The sequence below is a fragment of the Oncorhynchus mykiss genome, chromosome 8 (genome assembly GCF_057628025.1).
Source record: "Oncorhynchus mykiss isolate SJ-2025 chromosome 8, ASM5762802v1, whole genome shotgun sequence".
Taxonomy (NCBI): domain Eukaryota; kingdom Metazoa; phylum Chordata; class Actinopteri; order Salmoniformes; family Salmonidae; genus Oncorhynchus; species Oncorhynchus mykiss.
In genome coordinates this window covers 19,514,806-19,541,644 of record NC_143029.1, presented here as the reverse complement: position 1 = coordinate 19,541,644, position 26,839 = coordinate 19,514,806, and the positions used below count along the sequence as shown (strand labels likewise).

Below are 26,839 nucleotides of genomic sequence, written 5' to 3'. Positions count from 1 at the left end.
CCATCACCTCATGTTTTAGCATAATAATGCATGGCTGCATGTCGTAAGGATCTATGCACAATTCCTGGTAGCTGAAAATTGTCCAGTTCTTCCATGTCCTGCATACTCACCATACAGGTCACCAATTGAGCATGTTTGGGATGCTCTGGATCAACGTGTACGACAGCGTGTTCCAATTCTGCCAATATCCAGCAGCTACGCACAGCCATTGAAGAGGAGTAGGACAACATTCCACAGGCCACAACCAACAGCCTGATCAACTCTATGCGAAGGAGGTGTGTCACACAGCATGAGGCAAATGGTGGTCACACCAGATACTGACTGGTTTTCTGATCCACGTCCCTACATTTTTTAAGGTATCTTTGACCAACTGAAATTAACACGAGGGGGACAGAGAGCTGGTTTCAAGCGCAGGGCGCAGCAGGTGTTTTATTGTTCAAGGACCACAGGAGGAGGCAGGTAGCTGGGTCCAGGGCAGGCAGCAAGTCACACACAGGGGGTCCAAAAGGTAACAGTACAGGCAGGGTAAAGGCTAGTAACGTCATCCGGGAGATCAGGAAATAAGTGAATAACAGGAAATCCGATAGGCTAAAGTACAGGCAGGGAATAGGAAAAAGGCGTTGTTAGTTTTTGCTGGCCTGCCTATCATACACAGGAGGAGTAATGCCGGGAAAAACAGAGCTCCAAAGAGAACTGTGTCAAAAACAAACAATACTTCACAAAGATGTGGTGCAAAGAACTGAACTAAATAGTGTGTGTAAATGACATACAGGTGTGGGAACAGGTGATCAGAATTCAGGTGATTGGGATCTGGAGCGTGAGCTGCGTTCAGGGGATCTATGTGTGTGGGTGCCAGCTGGAAAGTGAGCTGCGTTCAGGGGATCTACGTGTATGAGAGTGTGAGTTGGAAGCAGACATTACACCAAAGATGCATATCTATATTCCCAGTCTTGTTAAATCCATTGATTAGGGCCTAATGAAGTACCATGAGACCAATGGTGACTTTAAAACGGTTACAGAGTTTAATGGCTGTGATGGGGGAAAAATGTGGATGGATCAACAACATTGTAGTTACTCCACAATACCAACTAAAATGACAGAGTGAAAAGAAAGAAGCCTGTGGAGAATACAAATATTCTAAAACATGCATCCTGTTTGCAATAAGGCACTAAAGTAAAACTGCAAAACAAACACAACACATCATTATTCATATTATTCACAAGTACCACTATTCATATGTTCAAGCATAGGATAAAAATAAACAGAATAGAGCTAAGCACATCCTAGAGGAAAACCTGGTTTAGTCTGCTTTCCAACAGACTCTTGGAGACAAATTCACCTTTAAGCAGGACAATAACCTAAAACACAAGGTCATATATACACTGGAGTTGCTTACCAAGACGACCTTGAATGTTCCTGAGTGGCCTAGTTACAGTTTTGACTAAAATCTGCTTGAAAATCAATGGCAAGACTTGAAAATGGCTGCCTAGTAATGATCAACAACCAATTTGATAGTTCTTGAAGAATTTTCAAAAGAATAATGTGTAAATATTGCATAATCCAGGTGTACAAAGCTCTCAGAGACTTACCCAGAAAGACTCACAGCTGTAATCGCTGCCAAAGGTGATTCTAGCATGTATTGACTCAGGGGTGTGAATACTTATGTAAATTTGATATTTCTGTATTTCACTTTCACTAAATTTACAACATTTTCAAAAAAACTTGTTTTCACTGTAATTATGAAGTGTCATGACGTTGGCCTGGGGGAAGCTTTATGACAGTCATAAATACCTCTTCCCCCCTTTTTCCTCTCTCTACCCTACTAATGTGACATTTGAAAATCCCTTGGTTAAGATAGAGATTCTGGGAACATCAGAAGGTGGGGGGAAATGAACTATATTCTGGTAATCCAACCAATTGAATATATGCGGTGGTACTTAATGAATATGATGTCAGTTCGGTTGTCATCTCAGACATTCTCATCAATGATAGGATGACATAAACTCTACAGTGGAAAGTCTGCACATTGTAGTTATCGAATTCACATGGAATTGTTGTTCAATTTAAATGTTTGATTATAAAATTATTGGTAAAGAGATTAAATGTAATTTTAGCTTCCAAATGAGAGATTTGGATTTTCTGCTCAATCAGTGGCCCGCCCCTGTGAAGAGACATGGTTTATAAAACTTTTCGCTCCACTATATTAAGCCTTGACGAAAATGTAACCTCCTGTTCCAAGTACGTGAGGTCTGCAGCCTCTGCGTTAAAAGGACTAACATATCAACTACAGAACTAAGCCAACCTCAGCGTGAGCTTTGGTTGCGAATGGTATGAACTTTGAACTCTTATTCACTACAGAAGTGATACCTCCTAGCCGTTGAGTTAGCAACAGCAGCTGCAAACGTGGGCTAGGGAAGAACAGACAGAGTAACCCGTCTACCGCACAACAACGTTACTACAACGTATCCAATTTACCAACAGAGACATTTTTCAAAGGACTCTGTTGGGCAACACGGCCTTCCATCTACCACCAACCTAATTTGTAATCAAGGTATAATTCATTCTGTGTATATGTAATTCTGTGTGATTAGTTAGGTATTTAGTAAATAAATAATTCAACCCAATTTTGTATTGCTGATTCAACTTGTTAGCCAGGGTTCGTGAAGATAACCAAGAATTTACAACTTTCAGATGAGACTGAATTAAGGTGACAATTAATATTGACTGCTATTGATGTAAAATATTTCATTGTCTTTAAGAGTTTATTCAGAAGATAACAGCTCTATAAATATAATTTAGTGGTGCCCCGACTCTCTAGTTAATTACATTTACATGATTTGCTTAATCAGGTAATATTAATTACGGAGAAAGGATTTTATAGAATAGCATGTCATATCACTTAATCCGGCATAGCCAAAGACATGACAGGAGTATTGTGTGTAGATGGGTGATACAAATGTTTTCCATTTTGAATCCAGGCTGTAACACAACAAAATGTGGAATAAGTCAAGCATTATGAATACTTTCTGGAGGCACTGCAGAAATCAAGATACACCACACACACTCTTATAACCTGCAATGCTCTGCCATTGCCATTGCCATAAAAAAAAGCATTATTTTGAAATGGTCGTAGAATCCTCAAAGAATAACCTCTTCAATGAATAGGTAATCAAATAAGCAAAGTGTACCTTTTTTAAAATAAATATTATGTCTGCAATCTTAACGAACTGCCCTCCATCTCCACCTGCCTACACTTTGACTCCCTGCTGTAAAAAAAAATGACGTTCTGTAGTGGTTTTACCAGATTGCTATCAACCTCCCTTATTGAAGGTTAAGAGTAACAATGGCTGTTAACCTTTTATAGAATGTTTAGAATAGCTCCTTAAGAGCCTGAGGTTCAACCTCTTTTGAATTAAAGTGCCTTTTCCCACATATAACATTTCCATGGTTGTTTGCTGGCACTTACACTAGCCTACAGTATGACACTGCAAAAATAAGTGCTAGTGAGACTGTATCAGCATTTCTACTGGTTCTGTTTACAACTACAGGTGTCCATTTATAGCAGGAGTCCATTTATGATGGAAAGATGGCGCTAGTCCATAAACCATGACCAGTGTAATGTTTCAATGATTTTCTACATCAGCTTTGCAAACTCACTTTCTCACCACAATACAGTATTGACATTTCTCTTTTTCTTTTGCAGGATATTATTTGCCAGAAGAACACTGTAAGTGCACAAACTTCTCTCTCTATTTCAAAGCTGTTAGAAGCAAACCTCTCGTTTATTTCTTGCACCTTTCCTGTGTGAAAGTAAGTGCAATAAACAGTTGGTTTTTTTCACGGCAGCATTCAGCAACACAGCATTGTCTGCCACCTTCAGTCCATTTTAATTATCCAATTCAGTATCCCTCTAGTTTGGCTTTGTGCATTCTGCTTTGTGTACAGTAAACTAAAGCATTTTCCCTTACTCAGAGATTATTCCAGGATAGCTTTACTTGGTTGACAGGCAGCCTTATTATCAGGGTGACTGGGGAATGTGATGTGGAAAGCAGCGAGAGAATGAGTTCACTTTCAATTTCACCTCTCATTTTCGATTTCCTGTGTCTGTGCTGTGCCGACACAGCAGTGGTTTAAGCTCCCCCGTCTGTAACACAGTGTCTGCCACTCCTGCCCAGTGATAGCTAGGGCAGACAAGGAGACAACACACAGTCTGGCTGGCTTTCTTATACAGAATAATAGGATATGGTGACATTGATGCACTGTGACATGAGGGGGGAAAAACTGTAAGGTGTTGAAGCAAAGGCATGGACAGGGAGCCTCCTGAGCAGCTGGCCTAAGTGGCTTTATGGAGTGGAATAAGGTGGGTTGTGCTCTAGGAAGGAGGTTGATGGCTGATCTGTGTGTGGCGACAGAGCTTCGGGAGGAGGACTGATTACTGTATTAGAGTGAGAATGCTCTACTGCACTCCATGACTGACTATCTCTCTCCATCTGAATCTACACACCACTTTCCTCTCCTTTGCTCTGAGAAAACCAACACACTCTGCCACAGACAGATATGACACATTAGTGGCACTCTGACCTCGTCTCACACACACACACACACACACACACACACACACACACACACACACACACACACACACACACACACACTACTCAGTCCCGTCTACCCCTCCCCCTTTAAATGAATGGGTTCATCCCATGCTGCCTGACTAGGAGATATAACTCCTTAATTACTGTAACATGCAAACACCCTGGCTTCATCCCAAATGGCACCTTATCTATTCCCTTTATAGTGCACTACTTTTGACTGCAGCCTTATGTAGGGCAATGGTGTGATGTAGGACATATCCCTAGTGTTCTGTCCCTGTGCTCCTTTTGTTGTTTTTGGGACCTGTGTGTCGCCTACCCTCAGAGACTTGCTGCTGAGGTGAGAAGCATCCAGCTACAGATTATGTGCACTAACGTGGCCTGGTCTGCGAACCTCAGTGCGCATATGTGTGCATCTTAGATGGTATTTGTGTGTCTCAGATTGTATGTGCGCGCACAACCTGTAGATGCTTGTTGGTCACCTGTGTCGCGTGAGTCAGTAGCTTTGTTCCAGGGTGTTAGTGTGCTACGCATATACCAGTCACACACTTGCTCTGGTCCAGGGTGTTATATTAACTACTGTTGCTTCTGCAGCTAGTACACACTAGCTAGTACATACTAGCTAGCTAGTAGGTCTACAACACTAGCTAGCTAGCTAGTACACACTAATCTTCATTAAATCAACTTCATTACATTTTTCTACAGTACCAAGCCTATTATTCATTGTCTTCATGCCTTCATTTTAAAGGGTAACGCACCATCCTTTCTGGCACTATTAGACCTGTCTGAGTTCATATGCTGACTCTCACAGTGTCTGTGTCATGAAAAGGTATCTGCTGGAGCCAGACCCTATTAGCTGCAATAGATCCAGCAGACACCTTATCATGCCACAGATGCTGTGAGACATACAAGATGAGACAGGATATTGAATGGTGCCAGAGAGGATGGCGCATTTCCACCCCCAGCAGTACAGTTGGTGAATTTACAGCGCTAGCTAGTAGCACAGACAAAAGTGGTTAGTTGTCAGTATCTTTGTTAGTAGTACTAGGTAGCTGGCTAGTGCTTCTAGCTAGCAGGTAGCTAACTGGCGCTACTAGATAGCCACGAGTTAGCTAGTAGTGCTAGCTAGGTTGTGAGCGCTAAAGCACAAGCAACAGTGGTTGCTTGGTTGAAGTGATTTTTGGCATATCCAAAAATTATCAAAACTAAATGAATCCTGAACACATACAGTGCCTTCAGAAAGTATTCATACCCCTTGACAGTTTGTTGTTACAGCCTGAATTTGTGGAATACACACAATATCCAATAATGTCAAAGTGGAATTAGATTTTTAGATTTTTTTTACAAATTAATGAAAAGCTGAAATGTCTTGAGTCAATAAGTATTCATCCCCTTTGTTTTTTCATTTATTTGTATTTATTGAATCTTTATTTAACTAAGCAAGTCAGTTAAGAACAAATTCTTATTTACAATGATTGCCTACCAAAAGGCAACAGGCCTCCTGCTGGGGCTGGGATTTTAAAAAAACAATTATATATATATAAATATATATATATATATATATATATATATATATATATATATATACATACACACACATACATACATACATACATACATACATACATACATACATACATACATACATACATACAGACAGACAGACAGACAGACAGACAGACAGACAGACAGACAGACAGACAGACAGACAGACAGACAGACAGACAGACAGACAGACAGACAGACAGACAGACAGACAGACAGACAGACAGACAGACAGACAGACAGACAGACAGACAGACAGACAGACAGACAGACAGACAGACAGACAGACAGACAGACAGACAGACAGACAGACAGACAGACAGACAGACAGACAGACAGACAGACAGACAGACAGACAGACAGACAGACAGACAGACAGACAGACAGACAGACAGACAGACAGACAGACAGACAGACAGACAGACAGACAGACAGACAGACAGACAGACAGACAGACAGACAGACAGACAGACAGACAGACAGACAGACAGACAGACAGACAGACAGACAGACAGACAGACAGACAGACAGACAGACAGACAGACAGACAGACAGACAGACAGACAGACAGACAGACAGACAGACAGACAGACAGACAGACAGACAGACAGACAGACAGACAGACAGACAGACAGACAGACAGACAGACAGACAGACAGACAGACAGACAGACAGACAGACAGACAGACAGACAGACAGACAGACAGACAGACAGACAGACAGACAGACAGACAGACAGACAGACAGACAGACAGACAGACAGACAGACAGACAGACAGACAGACAGACAGACAGACAGACAGACAGACAGACAGACAGACAGACAGACAGACAGACAGACAGACAGACAGACAGACAGACAGTGCCTTGCGAAAGTATTCGGCCCCCTTGAACTTTGCGACCTATTGCCACATTTCAGGCTTCAAACATAAAGATATAAAACTGTATTTTTTTGTGAAGAATCAACAACAAGTGGGACACAATCATGAAGTGGAACGACATTTATTGGATATTTCAAACTTTTTTAACAAATCAAAAACTGAAAAATTGGGCGTGCAAAATTAGAAATGTGCTTAATAAGTTGCATGGACTCCCTCTGTGTGTAATAATAGTGTTTAACATTATTTTTGAATGTTTTTTTTATACCTTATCTCCGTACCCCACACATGCAATTATCTGTAAGGCCCCTTAGTCGAGCAGTGAACACAGATTCAAACACAGATTCAACTACAAAGACCAGGGAGGTTTTCCAATGCAAAAAAAAGTGCACCTATTGATAGATGGGTAAAAAAAGCAGACATTGAATGTCCCTTTGAGCATGGTGAAGTTATTAATTACACTTTGGATGGTGTATCAATACACCCAGTCACTACAAAGATACAGGCGCCCTTCCTAACTCAGTTGACGGAGAGGATGGAAACCGTTCAAAGATTTCACCATGAGGCCAATGGTGACTTTAACACAGTTGCAGAGCTTAATGGCTGTGATAGGAGAAAACTAAGGATGGATCAACAACATTGTAGTTACTCCAAAATACTAACCTAATTGACAGAGTGAAAAGAAGGAAGCCTGTACAGAATACAAATATTCCAAAACATGCATCCCATTTGCAATAAGGCACTAAAGTAAAACTGGCAAAAAAAATTGCTTAGAAATTAACTTTATGTCCTGAATACAAAGCGTTGTATTTGTGACAAAACCAACACAACACATCACTACTCATATTTTCAAACATGGTGGTGGCTGCATCGTGTGATGGGTATGCTTGTCATCGGGAAGGACTAGGGAGTTTTTAGGATAAAAATAAGCACAAACAAAATCCTAGAGGAAAGCCTGGTTCAGTCTGCTTTCCAACAGACACTGGGAGACACATTCACCTTTCAGCAGGACAATAACCTAAAACACAAGGCCAAATATACACTGGATTTGCTTACCAAGATGGCATTGAATGTTCCTGAGTGGCCTATTTACAGTTTTTACTTAAATCTGCTTGAAAATCTATGGTAAGACTTGAAAATGGCAATGATCAACAACCAATTTGACAGTGCTTGAATAATTTTTAAAAATAATAATGTGCAAATATTGTACAATCCAGGTGTGCAAAGCTCTGAGACTTACCCAGAAAGACTCACAGCTGTAATCGATGCCATAAGGGATTCTAACATGTATTGACTCAGGGTGTTGAATACTTATGCAATCAATATACTGTATATTAGTGGTTTATATTTCATACTTGTTTTACAAATGTCAGAATTTTTCTTCCACTTTTACATGACAGAGTATTTTGTGTAAATCATTAACAAAATATGACAATTAAATCCATTTGAATCCCACTTTATAACACAACAAAATGTTTAAAAAGTCAAAGGGTGTGAATACTTTCTGAAAGCACTGTAGTTAGCTAGCTAACTCTCCCAACTTTGACCATGATGATACTAACACACTAACATAATGCCTTGGACCAGAGCTAGTGCGCCGTCTGCTATGTGCGTAGCACACTGATGCCCTAGAAGATGTCGAGAGTTCAGGTTGCACGCACACATACCAAAAATACAATTTGAGACGCATGTGCTGTCACGTTCTGACCTTAGTTCCTTTGTATTTGCCTGTGTTTTAGTATGGTCAGGGCGTGAGTTGGGGTGGGCAGTCTATATTTGTTTTTCTATGTTGGTTTTTGAGTTCGGCCTAGTATGGTTCTCAATCAGAGGCAGCTGTCAATTGTTGTCCCTGATTGAGAATCATACTTAGGTAGCCTGGGTTTCACTTTTGGTTTGTGGGTGTTTGTTTCCGTGTGAGTGTAGCCCAGAATAGCCCAGTGCGGGCTATTCCACCTCGCCGCACTGGTCTGGCTACGGGGAGCATTCAACCAGGTAAGGTTGGGCAGGCTCGGTCTATCCGGTGCCACCTCCACGCACCAGCCCTCCAATGGCAGCCCCCCGCACCAGGCTGTCTCTCCATCTCCTCCCTACAGGTGCTCCCGCCTGTCCAGCGCTGCCAGAGCCTTCCTCCTCTCCTGAGCCGCCAGAGTCTCCCGTCTGTCCTGAGCCGCCAGAGTCTCCCGTCTGTCCTGAGCCGCCAGAGTCTCCCGTCTGTCCTGAGCCGCCAGAGTCTCCCGCCTGTCCGGCGCCGCCGGAGTCTCCCGCCTGTCCGGCGCCGCCGGAGTCTCCCGCCTGTCCGGCGCCGCCGGAGTCTCCCGCCTGTCCGGCGCCGCCGGAGTCTCCCGCCTGTCCGGCGCCGCCGGAGTCTCCCGCCTGTCCGGCGCCGCCGGAGTCTCCCGCCTGTCCTGAGCCGCCAGGAGCCGCCAGTCAGCCAGGAGCTGCCGGAGCCGTCCTTCACTCCGAAGCCGCCGGAGTCTCCCGCCTGTCCGGAGCCGCCGGAGTCTCCCGCCTGTCCTGAGCCGCCAGAGCCGTCCTTCACTCCGAAGCCGCCGGAGTCTCCCGCCTGTCCGGAGCCGCCGGAGTCTCCCGCCTGTCCGGAGCCGCCGGAGTCTCCCGCCTGTCCGGCGCCGCCGGAGTCTCCCGCATGTCCGGCACCGCCGGAGTCGCCCTTCACTCCGGCGCCGCCGGAATCTCCCGTCCATTCGGGACCCGTGGCGTGGGTCCCCAGTCCAAGGTCGGCGGCGAGGGTCGCTGCTCTAAAGAGGCCACAGAGGCGCAAAAAAACTATGGTGAAGTGGGGTCCACATCCCGCGCCAGAGCCACCACCGCGGACAGACGCCCACCCAGACCCTCCCCTATAGGTTCAGGTTTTGCGGCCGCACCTTTGGGGGTGGGGTACTGTCACGTTCTGACCTTAGTTCCTTTCTATTTGTCTGTGTTTTAGTATGGTCAGGGCTTGAGTTGGGGTGGGCAGTCTGTTTGTTTTTCTATGTTGGTTTTTGAGTTCGGCCTAGTATGGTTCTCAATCAGAGGCAGCTGTCAATTGTTGTTCCTGATTGAGAATCATACTTAGGTAGCCTGGGTTTCACTTTTGGTTTGTGGGTGTTTGTTTCCGTGTGAGTGTTTGGGCCACACGGTACTCTTTCGGTTTTGTATATTTCACGTTTATTATTTTGTTCCAGTGTTCAGTTGTGTTTTTGATTAAATCAATATGGACACTTACCACGCTGCGTTTTGGTCCGATTCTTACTCCTCCTCAGACGAAGAGGAGGAAATCCGTTACATGTGCTTTGCGATTCGCAGACCAGGCTGCATCAACGAGCATTATCTGCAGTTGGATGCTTCTCATTGGCTGACGTTGCCAGGGATAAGGACAGTCTCAATGGCACTTAGCAATTAAAACATTTATAAATGTGTGATGTGTTGTCATCATGTAATCCGCTAGAGCATGAATCACGCAGTGTGTGTGGCTCAATATAGGGTAGGATGTTGTAATCTGTGTCTGCATCTAACGGTGACAAGCCATCACAGGTTATTTTGGAGAGAAATGGCATGACGGATGTCTTAAATATAAGATTGCAGGAGAGGAAGCAGTTTTACTGTGGAACATTCCAGTTTCTACAGGCAGACGTTGAGCATCTTCACTTCCTTTTGTTGCAAGTGTGAGTTGCAAGCACACCGGATGTGTTCTTGAAGATGGAATTGAAACAGAGAAGTTAAAATAGCCACTGACTGTGCACTCAGGATTCATCCCTTTCCGTAACCTACTGTAGCCTACATGTTCAAGTATATTAGGATCCATCAATTCAAACTTTTTAAGTGCTGAGTGTTGAGTATACTGAACATGACAGACTAAATTGACATCAATGATAGATTTACTGCAAATACAGTTGCAAATACAAATACAGTAGTAAGACAGACGTGGTTTGAATTGATTTCCATGAGCAACGTGAATGGAGTTTTAAAGCTAGTTCTGCCCTGAGGGCAGTGTGAGCAGCCCGGTTAAACAGATCCTTATGCCACTCTCATTACTGATCTATCCCCCAGGATACTGGCTCTTTAGACAAACTCAATTATGTCCATGGGTACAACCACACCATTGTCCCTGCAGATCAGATTCTCCTCCTTCTGTCACAACACTATGTCACAAAATGACCAGCATGAGGCAGTCCCATACCACTGTCCTCCCATTGTATATAACTCATGCAGTCAACATGCAATGTAATATAATCTAACAGAAACAACCTATGCATTAGCACGGTACCAGACCTGTTTGTGTTTTATAATCATCCAGCACAAACATATCTGGGACCAGGCGACCTCTGTATGTTTACGACCCAAGACATTGCTGCTTTCTGTTTCCCTCCAGACATGCTCAGCCAACTACTGTTTCATCCCGTACATGGTGACGCCGCACAACAAGGTGTACTGCTGCGAGAGCAGCCTGATGAAGGGCCTGACAGAGCTGATGCAGCCCAGCTTCGAGATGCTGCTGGGACCAATCTGCATGCCCCTGCTGGACCGCTTCGTCCAGCTGCTCAAGGTGCCCCAGGCTAACTCCTGGTGAGTAGTAGAGGGATGTGTAGCCTGGGATGCTAGGCCTAAAGCTCCTGCTGATTAGGTTGTTGGGGTTAGAAATAGGCCTAAGTCACATGTTTGCTGTTCTCACACCTTGATGGGAGTGAAACAGGTGTCACCTCGCTAGGGAAGTTGTGAACATGCACATCAAGGTGATGATTACAGAGCTATTATTGCCAACAGAGGTGTATTATCATGAACTAAAGTGTACTGTATAACAGCTGGATTTTGTGTTGTCTTGTGTAATTGTCTGTGGTTGATTAAGCAACATGGATGACTAGCTGGTGAAGTGCGGTATGACTGTAGCCATACTGTAGTTTAATGGCGTATTCGAAAGTCTTGTTACCCGATAAGCTTTACTTAATTTAAAATGTGCAATGTTTTTTTGTTTGTCTGTTCTTCTTTTCATCAGATATTGCACTTCATGAGTATTCCTCAGAGTCCATTGTATTATCCAATTCACTCCTTTTGGATAATACATGATGCATTACTTTATTTGGTGTGTCCCTCTGCAACACTTTGGCTTGCATAGCAATCTCAGTTTTAATGTTAGCATTGCCTAGTTCTGTCCTAATGGTTAAGGCTTCTCCCTCTGCCAATATTCAGCAACAGCCTCTCTTCTAGGAATATGGAGTCATATTTCAGAGAGCTGAGATAAAAGTGCAGCTCCAACAGTACAGAGAAGAATACTTTGAAGGGGCTTACCAGGGAACACATTCATGAGCTCCTCATTCAGCTGCCGCGAGGAAGTAAATAACTGACATATTGCATATGTTTAAGAGGGTAGACTATTTATAATGGTGTCAGGCAAGGCAAGATCAAAGACACTGTAGCCTATATAAAAAGTTGCCTCAGAGGAATAGATACAACCGTTTATAACTGAAAAGAATGTATCTATCCCCATTCCTCATATTTATTTCCCCAGAAAGTCACATCAATACATAATAATGGTTTATTTGCAGAAAACTTGAACTTCTAGTGTGAAATAACATTTCTCTGTGAATCTCTCCGGTACCCCTTCACAGCCAATACTTCAGAGAAACCATTCTCAACGAGATTCGGAAAGCGCGGGAATTGTTCACTGGGATGGAGCTGGCCTCAGAACTCAGCCGAATTCAACAACGATTGGACAACGTAGAGTGCCTTTCAGCTGACATCGTCATCAACCTTCTTCTGTCCTACAGGGACATCCAGGTACATTTAGCCTTCTTCAGCTTGTCAGATGGTATCGGCATGGGCCATTTAGATAGACTTGAAATGTCTCAGCATAAATGTTTTAGGGCCTCCCTCAATCCATTTTCTAACTAAATCATTCTTCTGAGATCATTTTATCTTGGGCTTCCAGTGGAAAGCTGCAGATTACGTTTTTGTCATCTTCCTGTGGCAAATCTGCAACTGCACTCCAGTCTGTTCTCTATGCATTGCCATGCCATTCACCCTACACCCTCCCATCCTGCCTGTCATAGGCAGCCACCCGTCACATTAATAAATGATGTCAACAACAAGAGATACAAGGAGAGGCTGAATTATTCAACATGATTTAGATAAATATATACTGGACAAAAAATGGTGGAAGAGGGGACATTTGTTTATTGAAGTACTTGAAGAAGCCGACAATGTTCTTCCCAAAGCAGTGACTTTGTAAGGGAACAAGGACATAGATATTTTAGGTTTCATGTAAACTATAGAAACCAAGATGTGGCTGATTGGGTACATGATTTTCAATCCAACAATCTGTTTTTCTATGCTTGTTTGTAATGTAGGATTATGAATCCATAGTGAAGCTGGTGGAGACCTTGGAGAAGCTTCCTACATTCGACCCTGTGGCCAATCCCCATGTCAAGTTCCACCATGCCTTTGCACTGAATCGGTAAGTCCCCCAGTATGTCACACCTGTCTTTTTCTATACACACACACACACACACACACATAACATGCATGTGCTGAGCATGTGTGTCTGTGCTCTGAGTCGGAACATCCCACATGTTCAGCTTGGAAAGTATTTCACTGCCTGATCTTTAACGTGCTGCCTCACTTGTAAACGCACACTGGGTTTCCAAGCAAGTTGCTCTATCATTTCACATGCTCAAAGAGACGTATTAATAAAGCTGTTGCACATTCTTTGCATAATTGGGAAAACATTGAATGGCCTGAAAATAAAGATGGTTGCCATGAGTCTGTGTGTTTGTTTAGACAGCAGCCCATTTGTCTCCCCAACTAGAGGTGGTGCATGACTCAGCAGTTTAGTGCACCATAGCGAAATATTGCCATTATCCTGCAACAATGAGGCATGGATGATTATAATTAAATCTCTTCTTTTAAACATGTCTGACAAGCAGAGTTTTCTGTTGAGTAATTGGTGAGAAAACAGCAGCAGCAGGGATGTAGATGTCGAAACCTTTCCTGTTGCACTCCCTCCCTCCTTCCCCTCCATGTTTGACTGTTGGATGACTGGAGTGGGCTAGGCTGACTCACTGCTTAGCTTCGCCCCCCTCCAGTTGCCGTTCAGCGGCACACTAGTGTGAAGTGAAAGCTGGGGAGCGGAGAGCAGCCTGAGCTGCAGCCTCCATTAAAGGTGCCCTATTCCCATTCCCTCTGGATAGGCTCCATGGAAAAAGCTGCTAGTTCCTATGCTTTAATTAACATCCATCTGTCATTAATTAGCTGGCTAGCTAGTTCACCAATTCACTGTTCAAGTCTTCATAATTTGCACGTCGGAATTTACAATTAAAATTGGTTAGTTCAGCTTTTCCTCTAGCTAAACAGCTGATAAACACAGTTGTATGAATGCTAGCTCACTAGATTGTGTCAATCGTTAGCTAGCTAGCTTGACTAGCGGGCTGATAAGAGCAAACTCAGCATTGTATGTCCAAATTATTGAATTGAAAATGCATGTCAAAGTAATTTGTTGAGGTCCATGTGGCGACGCAAAATTGGCCTAGCGTCGTCCGGGTTAGGGAGGGTTTGGCCGGTAGGGAAATCCTTTTCTCATCGCGCACCAGCGACTCCTGTGGCAGGCCGGGTCTCTGACCATTGGGTCTTCCCTCTGCTGTTTTCAGGAGGAACCTCCTGGGGGACCGTCAGAAGGCCCTGGACATCATGCTGCCCCTGGTGAAGGCTGACAACCAGGTGGCCTCAGACATCTACTGCCTGGTGGGACGCATCTACAAGGACATGTTCTTGGAGTCCCACTTCGCTGACAAAGAGAGCAGGGACAGTGGCACGGCCTGGTGAGAGCTGCACACACACTGGTGAAAGCCTGGCTGCTGATGAGAGTCATTACCTCTCACTCCCCTCTCACTCCTCACTAGCCAGAGTAGCAACGACCACCTCTCAACTACAGATAATGAACATCTATGTCATCTGACATGGAGCAGAGAGGCTGCAAGGTCTGGCAGAAGTTCATTTGAAACAGCACCACCACCAGTGATAAATTGAAGATAATTGCGATCTTCCTGGAATGGTTATGTCTCGCATCGAGACGATTTATGGCATCTCATTAGAATAACTCCCCCTCGGGCAACCTTGTCCTCTGTTCCAACCCAGACAATGTCTTTGGAGAGCCTTCTCATGTTATTCACACTCATTCCTTCAGTGGAACAGATTGCTCATTAAGTAAATTAGGGTTTTTATCTGCGAATGCCAAGCTTTGTGCAAGTGGTTCCTCTGTGCACCCTGCCAAATAAGGCTGTAATTGTTTTTGGATGCTTTTTACAAAACTAGGGAGATGAAAAGTTCTCACTAAGGAGTTCTCACTAAGGACACTTATGTCTGAACATCATGTCTGATTTAAAAATTAAGCATAGTGTGTAATATTGGTGATTCTAAGTTAGCTTCTCTGTCGTTCCTCTCAGGTTTAAGAAGGGGTTTGAGTCTGAGCCGACACTACACTCTGGCATCAACTACGCCGTTCTACTCCTGGCAGCGGGACACCAGTTTGACGCCTCCTTCGAGCTCCGCAAAGTCGGTGAGTATTGGCTAACACTTTATTCTCCTTGATATCTAATGTTTTGCCTTGAGCTGCCTGAGTTTTGTGCTGTTTGGCTCCCAATCCCCTGTGTTTACTGTGACATCTGAGGCTCAGAAAGTAGCACAGGAATGTGAGAAACAGGACAGACAATCCTGGGAATCAACCGTGGGCCTCCTCCAAGTCGCTGCTCCCCCCCCCCACCCCCCTGCTCTCCTCTAATCTGCCCTGTCCTGGGCTGCCTGAGCAGGACATGTAGTGGCAGCTTCCCTCAGCGAGGCCAAAAATAACAACCATGCCCCATTATCGCTCTGCAATTTAGTAGCAACATGGCAAGTACCTACTAAGATTCTCCAATCTACATTTCAGGTGAAATGCTTGACATAAGAGTAAGCTCTACAGTGCCCAGCCTATTCCCAAACCCCTGCTGTGCAGTACATCCCATTGTGTTCTCCTTCGCTAAGTATCTGATCTCTGTGAAGAATTATAAACTGGGTGGTTCAAGCCCTGAAGGGTGATTGGCTGACATCCGTGGTATATCAGACTGTGTACCACGGGTATGACGACAACTTTTTTTTTACTGCTCTAAGGCACATCAGGGGTTTGTGATATATGGCCAATATACCACGGCTATGGGATATGTCCAGGCACTCTGTATTGAGTTGTGCGTAAGAGCAGCCCTTAGCCGTGGTATATTGGCCATATACCACACCTCCTCTGGCCATATTGTTTAAATAACACATGGTATAAAAAATAACACAAAATAGGTCAAAATAGGACATAGTATCTCGAAACGTTGCACAATAAAACGGAAGGATTCAACAGTGTGGAGTATCTTTCTTTTATATGATAATAATACACAGGAGGTCGGTGGCACCTTAATTGGGGAGGACGGGCTCGTGGTAAGGGCTTGAGCAGAATATGTGGAATGGTATTAAATACATGATTTCTTTGTGTTTGATGCCATTCCATTTGCTCGGTTCCAGGCATTATTATGAGCCGTCTTCACTCAGCAGCCTCCACTGTTATAATATGTCCCTGACCTGACCTTGTTGTTCTCTCCAGGAGTGAAGCTGAGCAGCCTACTGGGGAAGAAGGGCAGCCTGGATAAGCTGCAGAGCTACTGGGATGTGGGTTTCTTCCTGGGGGCTAGCATCCTGGCCTGTGACAACACCAGGGTCATACAGGCCTCCGAGAAACTCTTCAAATTGAAGGCCCCTGTCTGGTGAGCGAGGATGTTCTTTATTTTTTACATTTAAAGCTCAACATATAGTGAACTTATTTCAACCTATTTTGCACAATTTAAATGTGCTTTCGTCTTTCGTAGTCAGTCAGTGGCCTATTTTCTTTTGGTTCTCAAGATTTAAACAATCTATTCAAACTTATTTAGCTCTGTTTAACTGCCTTTTCTTTTCCTGCAGTTGAAGGCCTTTTACATTTCTTTTAAGCTATCATCTGTGTTGACTGCAACCCAGGTATCTGCGCTCTCTTGTGGAGACCATCCTGATTTACCAGCACTTCAAAAAGCCCTCTGTAGAGCAGCTGCCGCCCAAACAGGAACTGGTGGACTTCTGGATGGACTTCCTGGTGGAGGCCACAAAGAAAGACGTCTCGTCTGTCCGCTTCCCGGTATGTGTCGCATGCTCTCTTTGCCTTCCTTCCTGGGATTCTTCACTGTTTAGACTTGACCTTGACAGTTAGACATATACAGTCCCAGTAAATAGTCATTCCAGGATTTTTCTTTATTTTGTAGAATAATAGTGAAGACATCAAAACTATGAAATAACACATAAGGAATTGTTAAACAAATCAAAATATATTTTATATTTCAGATTCTTCAAAGTAGCCACCCTTTGCCTTGATGACAGCTTTGCACACTCTTGGCATTCTCTAAACCAGCTCCATGAGTTAGTCACCTGGAATGCATTTCAATTAACAGGTGTGCCTTGTTAAAAGTTCATTTGTGGAATTTCTTTCCTTCTTTTGAGCCAATCAGTTGTGTTGTGATAAGGTAGGGGTGATATACAGAATGTAGCCCTATTTGGTAAAAGACCAAGTCCATATTATGTCAAGAAGAGCTCAAATGAGCAAAGAGAAACAACAGTCCATCATTACTTTAAGACATAAAGGTCCGTCAGTCCGGAAAATGTCAAGAACTTTGAAAGTTTCTTCAAGTGCAGTCCCAAAAACCATGAAGCTCTATGATGAAACTGTCTCTCATGAGGACCGCCACAGGAAAGGAAGACCCAGAGTTACCTCTGCTGCAGAGGATAAGTTCATTAGAGTCAACTGCACCTCCAATTGCAGCCCAAAAAAATGCTTCACAGAGTTCAAGTAACAGACACATCTCAACATCAACTGTTAAGAGGAGACTCCGTGAATCAGGCTTTCATGGTCAAATTTCTGCAGAGAAACCACTACGAAAGGACACCAATAATAAGAAGAGACATGCTTGGGCCAATAAACACGATCAATGGACATTAGACCTGTGGAAATCTGTCCTTTGGTCTTTGTGAGATGCAGAGTAGGTGAATGGATGATCTCCGCATGTGTGGTTCCCACCGTGAAGCATGGAGGAGGAGGTGTGATAGTGTGTGGGTGCTTTGCTGGTGACATTGTCAGTGATTTATTTAGAATTCAAGGCACACTTAACCAGCATGGCTACCACTGCATTCTGCAGCGATACCCCATCCCATCTGGTTTGTGCTTAGTGGGACTATAATTTGTTTTTCAACAGGACAATGACCCGAACACACCTCCAGGCTGTGTAAGGGCTATTTGACCAAGGAGAGTGATGGAGTGCTGCATCAGATGACCTGGCCTCCATAATCACCCAACCTCAACCCAATTGAGATGGTTTGGGATGAGTTGGACCACATAGTGAAGGAAAAGCAGCCAACAAGTGCTCAGCATATGTGGGAACTACTTCAAGACTGTTGGAAAAGCACTCCTCATGAAGCTGGTTGAGAGAATGCCAAGAGTGTGCAGTGCTGTCATCAAGGCAACAGGTGGCTACTTTGAAGAATCTGAAATATAAAATATATTTTGATTTGTTTAACACTTTTTTGGTTACATCATGATTCCATATGTGTTATTTCATAGTTTTGATGTATTCACTATTATTCTACAATGTAGAAAATAGTACAAATAAAGAAAACCCCTTGAATGAGTAGGTGTGTCCACACTTTTGACTGGTGCTCTACATCAACCATAACAGTGGTACCCGCTGGGGCAGTTTTCCTACACTGTTTATTTTCTCTGCTTTATTGTGAAATGTCTTGATGTCCTATTGGTTGTCCTTTTTTCCAGGTGTTGATATTGGAGCCCACTAAAGTCTACCTGCCTTCGTACTTGTCCATAAACAACGATGTGGAGGAGAACACTGTCTCCATCTGGCATGTTTCCCCTGATGACAAGGTAAGTTACTGACCACAGGAAGACTGTGTGACAACTGCCTTGTGTCTTTGCTTTGTGTCTCAGAAAAGGAGTACAGCCCTGCCTGTCTGTCTAAATGTCCGTCTCTCTCTGTCTCTGTCTCTCTCTGCCCTGACACATTTTAATCAGTCACCAGAGGTACTGATGTTCATGTTTTTCTGATCGTTCTAACAGCACAGGGGGGTCCATGAGTGGAACTTCAGGGCCATGTCAGTACGGGGTGTCAGGTTGGTGATCTCACAGCTGTCCAGCTCTACACACTCATTGTAATGTATGGGCAATAAAGACTGCTCTCTACTCTCCTCTCTCCTCTACTCTCCTCTGTAACTTATGCCAACAACATAAAAGATTATAATGTGGCCACCTGGTTCCCAAGGCAATATTAGTCAGAGATGGTCCCTCAATGCCTCTCCCTCCTTCCCCCTCCAACTGATCTCCCACTTCAGAGGGCCTCTGTGAGATGTTGCTAGGGAGCGTATTTTTGTTTTTGCCCACTCGCCCTCCAGTGTACTAGGAGACAATGGCAGTTCCCTTGGCTGCAGCAGTGTGCCATGGTGGGCTGAATTCAACCACTCATTCTCTGCTCTGGTCCACTCCGCTCAGCCCTGGCCTTAGTTAACTGGCTTAAAATCTCTGTTCGCTCAGCTGAACACTGGTGGAGACTCAACAGTGTGTGTGTGTGGGAATGAATGTTCAGAGTTATATTCATTCTTTCAGAGTTACTGTAACTTGTTGTATGTGATTGAATGAAGAACATAGTTAGGTTGTAAGAGACTTGCAGTTCTGGTGAAAAGAAAAAGCTTCTGCACTTAGAGACTACTGGAATGATTTCTCAGACATTTCTGGCTACACCTAGACATCCAGTCTATGCCAGCGTTCTATAGATGTCATGTGAATTCACCTGTCGTCTTTTCTCTAACTGTCAACTCATCTTCCTCAGTATTTCCAAGTTTGACGAGCGCAGTGCCTTCCTGTATGTGCTGCACAACTCAGAGGACTTTCAGATCTACTTCTGCACAGAGATGCACTGCAAAAGGTCTGTCTGTCCCTCTGCGCCGTGATTGCGCCATCTCACAAGCACATGAGCTGTTCTCCAAGGGAGTGTCTGTACTGTAGACTTGTGACTCTCACAAAGAAGAACCAAAGCACAGCTAGCCAGTCTCAATAGCTCCACAGTGTGATTCAGTGAGTCAGTGCTGGTGTGATGGGGGTTTGTGAGTGTGTGAAAGGCTGCTTGTCTGGGCTCTGTGTTATTTCACGACTGCTCTTGTGACATATTTTTAAGTGCGGTGAAGGTTCTGGTGTTTGTCTGGGTGTAAATTGAGTATTTCATCTCAAATGTGGAACGTTACTGATGTGACTGCTCTGTGTGTTGCAGGTTCTGTGATCTGGTCAACAGCATCGCAGAGGAAGCATGGAAAGGCCCGGAAGAGGGGGAGTGTGACATTGACGCCCTAGAGGTGAAGGAGGAGAGAAGGATACTCCTTTTCTAGCCACATTATTTTATTTCTATGTTATTTCCAACAGGATTACCTGATGTACAGTATATGTATACAAGGTCTAGGATGTATTCAGCAGAAACAGTCTCTCCGATTGTTTTTCAAAATCTATATAAAACCAGATACAGGCCATGTAAAGTGTTGAAATGGTTCCTACAGTGTGAAAGTGGGTCACGCTGCTCATGCAATAGAAACCAACAGACTGTACTGTATGAAAAGCAACTGTCCCTCTATTCACCTGTTCTCCCAGTGGTGCGACAAAACAATTACCTGTGAATAATTACCCAAAACAATGACACAGCCTCTTCCTGCCAAACACTAGCATGGCCCAGATCAGATGCCCCAATAGTTTTTTGAACACTGTTTGATCTGGACCATACCTTGCAAAGCTCACATTTCCCTTTGTTTCTATCAGTTACTACCCAACCACAACTGTCACTTTATAGCTCACCTGTTCTTAGATATACCTCTATATGTCCCTGTTATAACTCTAGATTGTAATGGGCCTTGAAGTTAACATGCAACAAAATGTCATCTTTAACATAATGTCCTCCTGTGCTTGACTCTTCAGTACGACTATGAGTATAATGAGCATGGAGAGAGGGTGGTTCTGGGAAAAGGGACGTTTGGAGTAGTGTATGCCGGCCGGGACCTTAGCAACCAGGTGCGGCTGGCCATCAAGGAGATACCGGAGAGAGACAGCAGGTAAGAGAACATGTAAACTAGACTTTCTCCAAAAAGACCCTACCAATCAGCTTCTACCATTCCCCCCAAACCATGACTCTTTCACTGTCTTTTTATCACGCACTTTGCTAATGGAAGGCTGTATAGCAAAAGTCCCCGTGTCGTTATGTAAAGTGAGTGAGTGGTAATTCAGAGCATAACAACTGAAGTGGTTTCCTGAGAGTGGTCATTTGATTGGCAGATAGAAGGGGGCGCCAAAGCAGTCGTTAGAGCCGTCCACTGTGTTAGCTCTGTGCTAGACCTGCTCTCCTGCGGTGTGTCCTTTCCTTGGGACACCAGTGTTATACAGTGCTGCTTGAAAGTATGTGAACCCCTTGTGCAATTACATATTTTTGGGGTTTTTACCATGAAATCTTCATCTAATCAGAACCAGTCTTTTTGTTCTGACAAAACAGGTTTATATTTAATGCCATATGTTGGTGTAGAGGAAATCATGCGTGTAGTAGAAAAACAACATTAAAAAGGAATTAGTGCAGTTGCAAAAATAAGTGAACCCCAAGTTGCATTGGTTAAATCAAGTAGGTAAGTAGAATAAGGTGGGTAAGTAAATACTTGTGTACCAAATGAACCAATCAAAGGAGAGATTGTCAGGAAAGAGTTTGGATGGGACTCTGATAAATAGAGATAAGAAACCTGGTCAGTTTGGTGTTACCCATCCAGGTCAACACAAAGCACACCATGCTGAGAGGAAAGGAGATCTCCAAGGATATCAGGAGGAGGGTTGTGAGAGCACATCAGTCTGGGAAAGGCTATAAAATCATCTAAAAAATATTTGAGCCCCATCATTCCACTGTGAGGCAAATCATTTACAAATGGAGAGCATTTAACATGACAGCAACTTAGCCTAGAAGTGGACACTCTTCCAAAATAAAAAGAGCCACAAGAACAATAATAAATCTGGTAAAAGCCAACCCACACATAAGATCTGGAGATTTGAAGACCTCCCTTGCTGCATCTCAAGTGACTGTGCATGCTTCAACAACAATAAGAAGAACACTGAATATAAATGCCTCTTCTCTCAAAAGATAACTTTGCCAGAGACCACCTGGACAAACCTGAAGGTTTCTGGTAGTTCATTCTCTGAACCGATGAGTCCCAAATGGACTGTTCTGGTCATAATCAACACCGCTATGTTTGGTGAAAATCCAACACTGCCTACCACCAAAATAACCTTATCGCAATAGTCAAGCATAGTGGTGGGAATGTCCAGATCTGGGGCTGCTTTTCCTCCTCTGAACCTGGATGACTCCACATCATTAAGGGAACCATGAATTCTGAGGTATACCAGGAGATTCTTGAACAGAACGACAGGCCATCAGTCAAGGAGCTAAAGTTGGGCCGGAAATGGGTCTTCCAACAAGACAACGACCCAAAGCATTCAAGCAAATCTACCAAAGAATGACTCAGGAGAAAGAAGATTTATGTTTTGGATCGACCAAGTTAAAGTCCTGACCTAAATCCAATCGAGATGGTGTCACAGGACCTGAAGCGGGCAGTTCATGCCAGACACCCCTCAAACCTCACTCAATTGGCTGAGTTCTGTAAGGAGGAGTGGCAAAAATCCCTCAAAATAGATGTCAGAGACTGATTACTGGCTATAGGAGACGTTTACTCCAAGTTATCACTGCTAATGGAGGTGCCACAAGCTATTGACTGAAGGGGTTCACATATTTTTGCACACATCAAATCTGAGTTAAATAAACCACTTTTGTTAAATAAACAATGAAAATATATAATTTACTTGGAATGTCTTTATTATGAATTGGGGTTTAGATAAGGATTTTATATGTTTATTTTAATATTTTATAGCAAAACTAATGACCAGCACTGTAGGATTCACATACTTTCAAGCAGCATTGTGCTATAAACCTGATCGAGTGACTTGGCAATGAAAAGAATAGGGGGGAAATGGTTGCCTAGCAACTAGTGTACCAAGCACTCTACTCCACTTCCTTGCATTGCGTTGCGCTTCACTGCCTTCCACCATCTCTGGTATACTCATTGTTCCAACTACTCCTGGCTTATTATGGGACTCCTTCAGAGCCCAATCAGCCTTGAAAATTCCTCTGTCACGCATTGTTCCACTCATCACATTACAAGTCATTAAAGGGCTCTCATGGGCTAACTCAAATGTGTGAATAATTATTATTAATCATTAAGAAGAAACTCTGAAGTATCCTCTCAGGGGGGAAAACGATCTAAGTGTCTGATTCAGTAGAATATTGGGAGAATGTATCTAGTCTTATTATTTATGGTGTGAAGTTTGAATATTTATTTCTCAGTAAAGTGTCTTCGTCCTCTTTAGTTTTATTTGACCATTGTGTGTGTGTGCGTGTGCGTGCGTGCGTGCGTGCGTGTGTGTGTGTGTGTGTGTGTGTGTGTGTGTGAGAGAGAGAGTGAGTGAGAGAGAATATCCTGCTCTTCCTCCTGGGAGATGTAACAGCGGATGTTCTGTCCAAGGTACTCTCAGCCCCTCCATGAGGAGATTGCCCTTCACAAACATCTGAAGCACAAGAACATTGTGCAGTACTTGGGCTCCATCAGCGAGAATGGTTTTATCAAAATCTTCATGGAGCAGGTTCCCGGAGGTAAGAGGGCTATCCGTGCAGCATTAGAAAGGTAAAATTATCTAGTCAATGCCCAACCATTTCTTATAAGACAATGTTGCATCTTTACTCAGTGAAAGACAAGAACAACATTTCCTCCACTACACCTAGAAACAAATAAAAACACATATCTTGTCTGATTTATGTAATAGGTATCCTGGCTTACTGATTGAATACACTACCGTCCTGCTGATAGTAAACCAGAATGTATTGATATGTATTCGACTTTGTCCTGTGGTTTGCCTGCAGGAAGCCTGTCTGCTCTGCTGAGGTCTAAATGGGGCCCTCTGAAGAACAACGAACCCACCATCGGCTTCTACACCAGACAGATCCTGGAGGGACTCAAATACCTCCATGACAACCAGATTGCTCACAGAGACATCAAGGTGAAGCCTGGTCTATTTCAAAGCCTTTGGCCAATGTGCAGTATGCGCCTAGACAGTAGGGAGGCCACATTCATGTCGGTGGTACAGAAATGATTTGATTTGTAAGTGGCGCCTGGCTCTAGTATGATGACTTCCCCTTATCATCCTACCGGAAGGTTAACGTGACGTGGCATAACTCAATCTCAGTCATAAATGATAAAACACACTGACCACACTACAATCCCATAATAGAAACATTAATTTAGGTTAGCATACTCTTTTTCACATACCCAGGACAAGATAGGCCTCTAAATTCTGCCTCATTTAACAATAGTGTCTCATCAAATGACCGTAACAGCCATTTACGTCAAGTGGTGAATATAGCCCACTGTAACAACTGTTGCTGATTGCCTTCTAGGAAATACCTTAGATTACTAGGCTGTTATCATAGTCACTGGGTTAAGTCTAATGAATGGAGATTACTTAGAATGGAGCTCTTTTATAATCCTCTTGGTTGTCTTTATATCCACAGGGTGATAATGTGCTTATAAACACATATAGCGGAGTTCTGAAGATATCTGACTTTGGTACCTCTAAAAGGCTGGCTGGGATCAACCCATGGACTGAGACTTTCACTGGTATGTACTGGTCTGCCTGACTGGGTTTATAACAACTGCTATGTACTGGTCTGCCTGACTGGGTTTATAACAACTGGTGTGTACTGGTCTGCCTGACTGGGTTAATAACAAATGGTATGTACTGGTTTGTTTGACTGGGTTAATAACAACTGGTGTGTACTGGTCTGCCTGACTGGGTTAATAACAACTGGTATGTACTGGTCTGCCTGACTGGGTTTATAACAACTGGTGTGTACTGGTCTGTCTGACTGGGTTTATAACAACTGGTATGTACTGATCTACCTGACTGGGTTAATAACAACTGGTATCTACCGGTCTACCTGACTGGGTTAATAACAACTGGTATGTACTGGTCTGTTTGACTGGGTTTATAACAACTGGTGTGTACTGGTCTGTATAACCACTGAGCTTCCTCTCCCTACATTGTCAAAAAATGCCTTGATGGAACAGGTTGTTTGAAAATGGGCTGAACCCTCAACCAAAACAGTGATCCCACTTACTATTTACAATTATAGTTCTGCTGAGATTTAATCTCTAAGAAACTATTTGTGTTGTGTGTTTGAGGATTTATCTTGTTTTAGCTCATCATCCTGTAAATTACGTATCTCAGAATAGCCTGCCGTTGATATTCAGAGTGGTCAGGTCAAGATGCCAGGGTTATGCCATCGCTGACATTGTGGCAGCCAATGATAGCACAGCTTGACCCATTTGTTACGACCATCTGATTGGAGCATAGAGATGCATCTTGAAACCATCCAGTGCAGTCAGTTTGTCCTGTTTAAGTTGTGCGTCAATGTGTCTCTCCCAGTTTCACCATAGCACTTAGCTTACCTTTTTAAAAGCTCTTTTGAAGCTCCACTTACAGTAGGCTATAATTAGACCTAAATAGACTCACTTCATCTAGAGTTACAATATGTAGTTCTTCTTTGTTGATTAGGCTATACTACTGAAACAGGCTAGCATTTAGAAGAATTTCACTTGCACAGAATTAAACTTAGCCCTAGAGCTAGGGTTGCAAAATCCAGGAACTTTAATTAAACCAGGATTTCTGGAAAACCAGGGAATTTATAGAATTTTCAGGAATTTTGCAGCCCTACCTAGAGTTCAACCTCATTAAAGTCACCTTAACCCTATACATTTTTACCTCCATCCCGCCAGTATCCCTGCACATTGTAAATATGGTATTGGAACTGACCCTACATATAGTATGCTTACTTTCTTACTTATTGTGTTCCTATTTCTTCTTATCTCTCGTGTGTTTGTTTTATTATTGTATTGTCATTGATTATTGCATTAAATCTTGAACTTGAAAACCTGATTTTCTTGTATCAGCACTGATATGCACATTTTTACAAATGCAACTTGTAACTAGTAGCTAAAATTTGTATAATTTCCTGTCTGTTTGGTGTGTTGTTGTTTTGCAGGGACACTACAGTACATGGCCCCTGAGATCATAGATAAAGGCCCTCGAGGCTACGGCAAGCCTGCGGACATCTGGTCTCTTGGCTGCACCATCATTGAGATGGCCACTGGGAAACCACCCTTCTACGAGCTGGGCGAACCACAGGCCGCCATGTTCAAGGTCAGAGTTCAGAGGTCAACGAAAATTCAGTTCATTGACCTTAGTTCACTTTCCATTGGTGAATTGTGTTTTTGTCTGGCTGGCTTAAAATGTAGTAGTATCTCCATCAAAATGATGGCTTTGAATGATGAGTTCACCCTCATTCTGTTGTTAATTGTGATGTATGGTTCTGCTGACTTATTTCTCTCCGTAGTGATGTCAGATACAGAAATAGATCAAATAAAATCACATTGTATTGTTTGCGTACACATATTTGCAGATGTTATCGCAGGTGCAGTGAAATGCTTATGTTTTTAGCTCTAACAGTGCAGTAATACCTAGCAATACAAAACAATACACACAAAATATATATATATATATATATATATATATATATATGGGGGTGGCAGCATTATGTTGTAGGGGTGCTT

General features: G+C 43.3%; 1 protein-coding gene across 1 annotated transcript in view; it reads left to right on the top strand.

The window, feature by feature from the left end:
- Positions 1-26,839, top strand: part of LOC110529540 (mitogen-activated protein kinase kinase kinase 5) — a 58,848-nt gene that overhangs the window by 18,875 nt on the left and 13,134 nt on the right. The window contains exons 3-19 of the mRNA XM_021611796.3: positions 3,704-3,727; positions 11,385-11,578; positions 12,619-12,787; positions 13,357-13,463; positions 14,653-14,823; positions 15,448-15,560; positions 16,626-16,785; positions 17,036-17,189; positions 18,870-18,977; positions 19,170-19,222; positions 19,936-20,031; positions 20,374-20,455; positions 21,066-21,199; positions 23,699-23,826; positions 24,094-24,230; positions 24,742-24,847; positions 26,272-26,429. Coding sequence (XP_021467471.2) covers positions 3,704-3,727; positions 11,385-11,578; positions 12,619-12,787; positions 13,357-13,463; positions 14,653-14,823; positions 15,448-15,560; positions 16,626-16,785; positions 17,036-17,189; positions 18,870-18,977; positions 19,170-19,222; positions 19,936-20,031; positions 20,374-20,455; positions 21,066-21,199; positions 23,699-23,826; positions 24,094-24,230; positions 24,742-24,847; positions 26,272-26,429 — 2,094 coding nt within the window. The remainder of the gene's footprint in view (positions 1-3,703; positions 3,728-11,384; positions 11,579-12,618; positions 12,788-13,356; positions 13,464-14,652; positions 14,824-15,447; positions 15,561-16,625; positions 16,786-17,035; positions 17,190-18,869; positions 18,978-19,169; positions 19,223-19,935; positions 20,032-20,373; positions 20,456-21,065; positions 21,200-23,698; positions 23,827-24,093; positions 24,231-24,741; positions 24,848-26,271; positions 26,430-26,839) is intronic.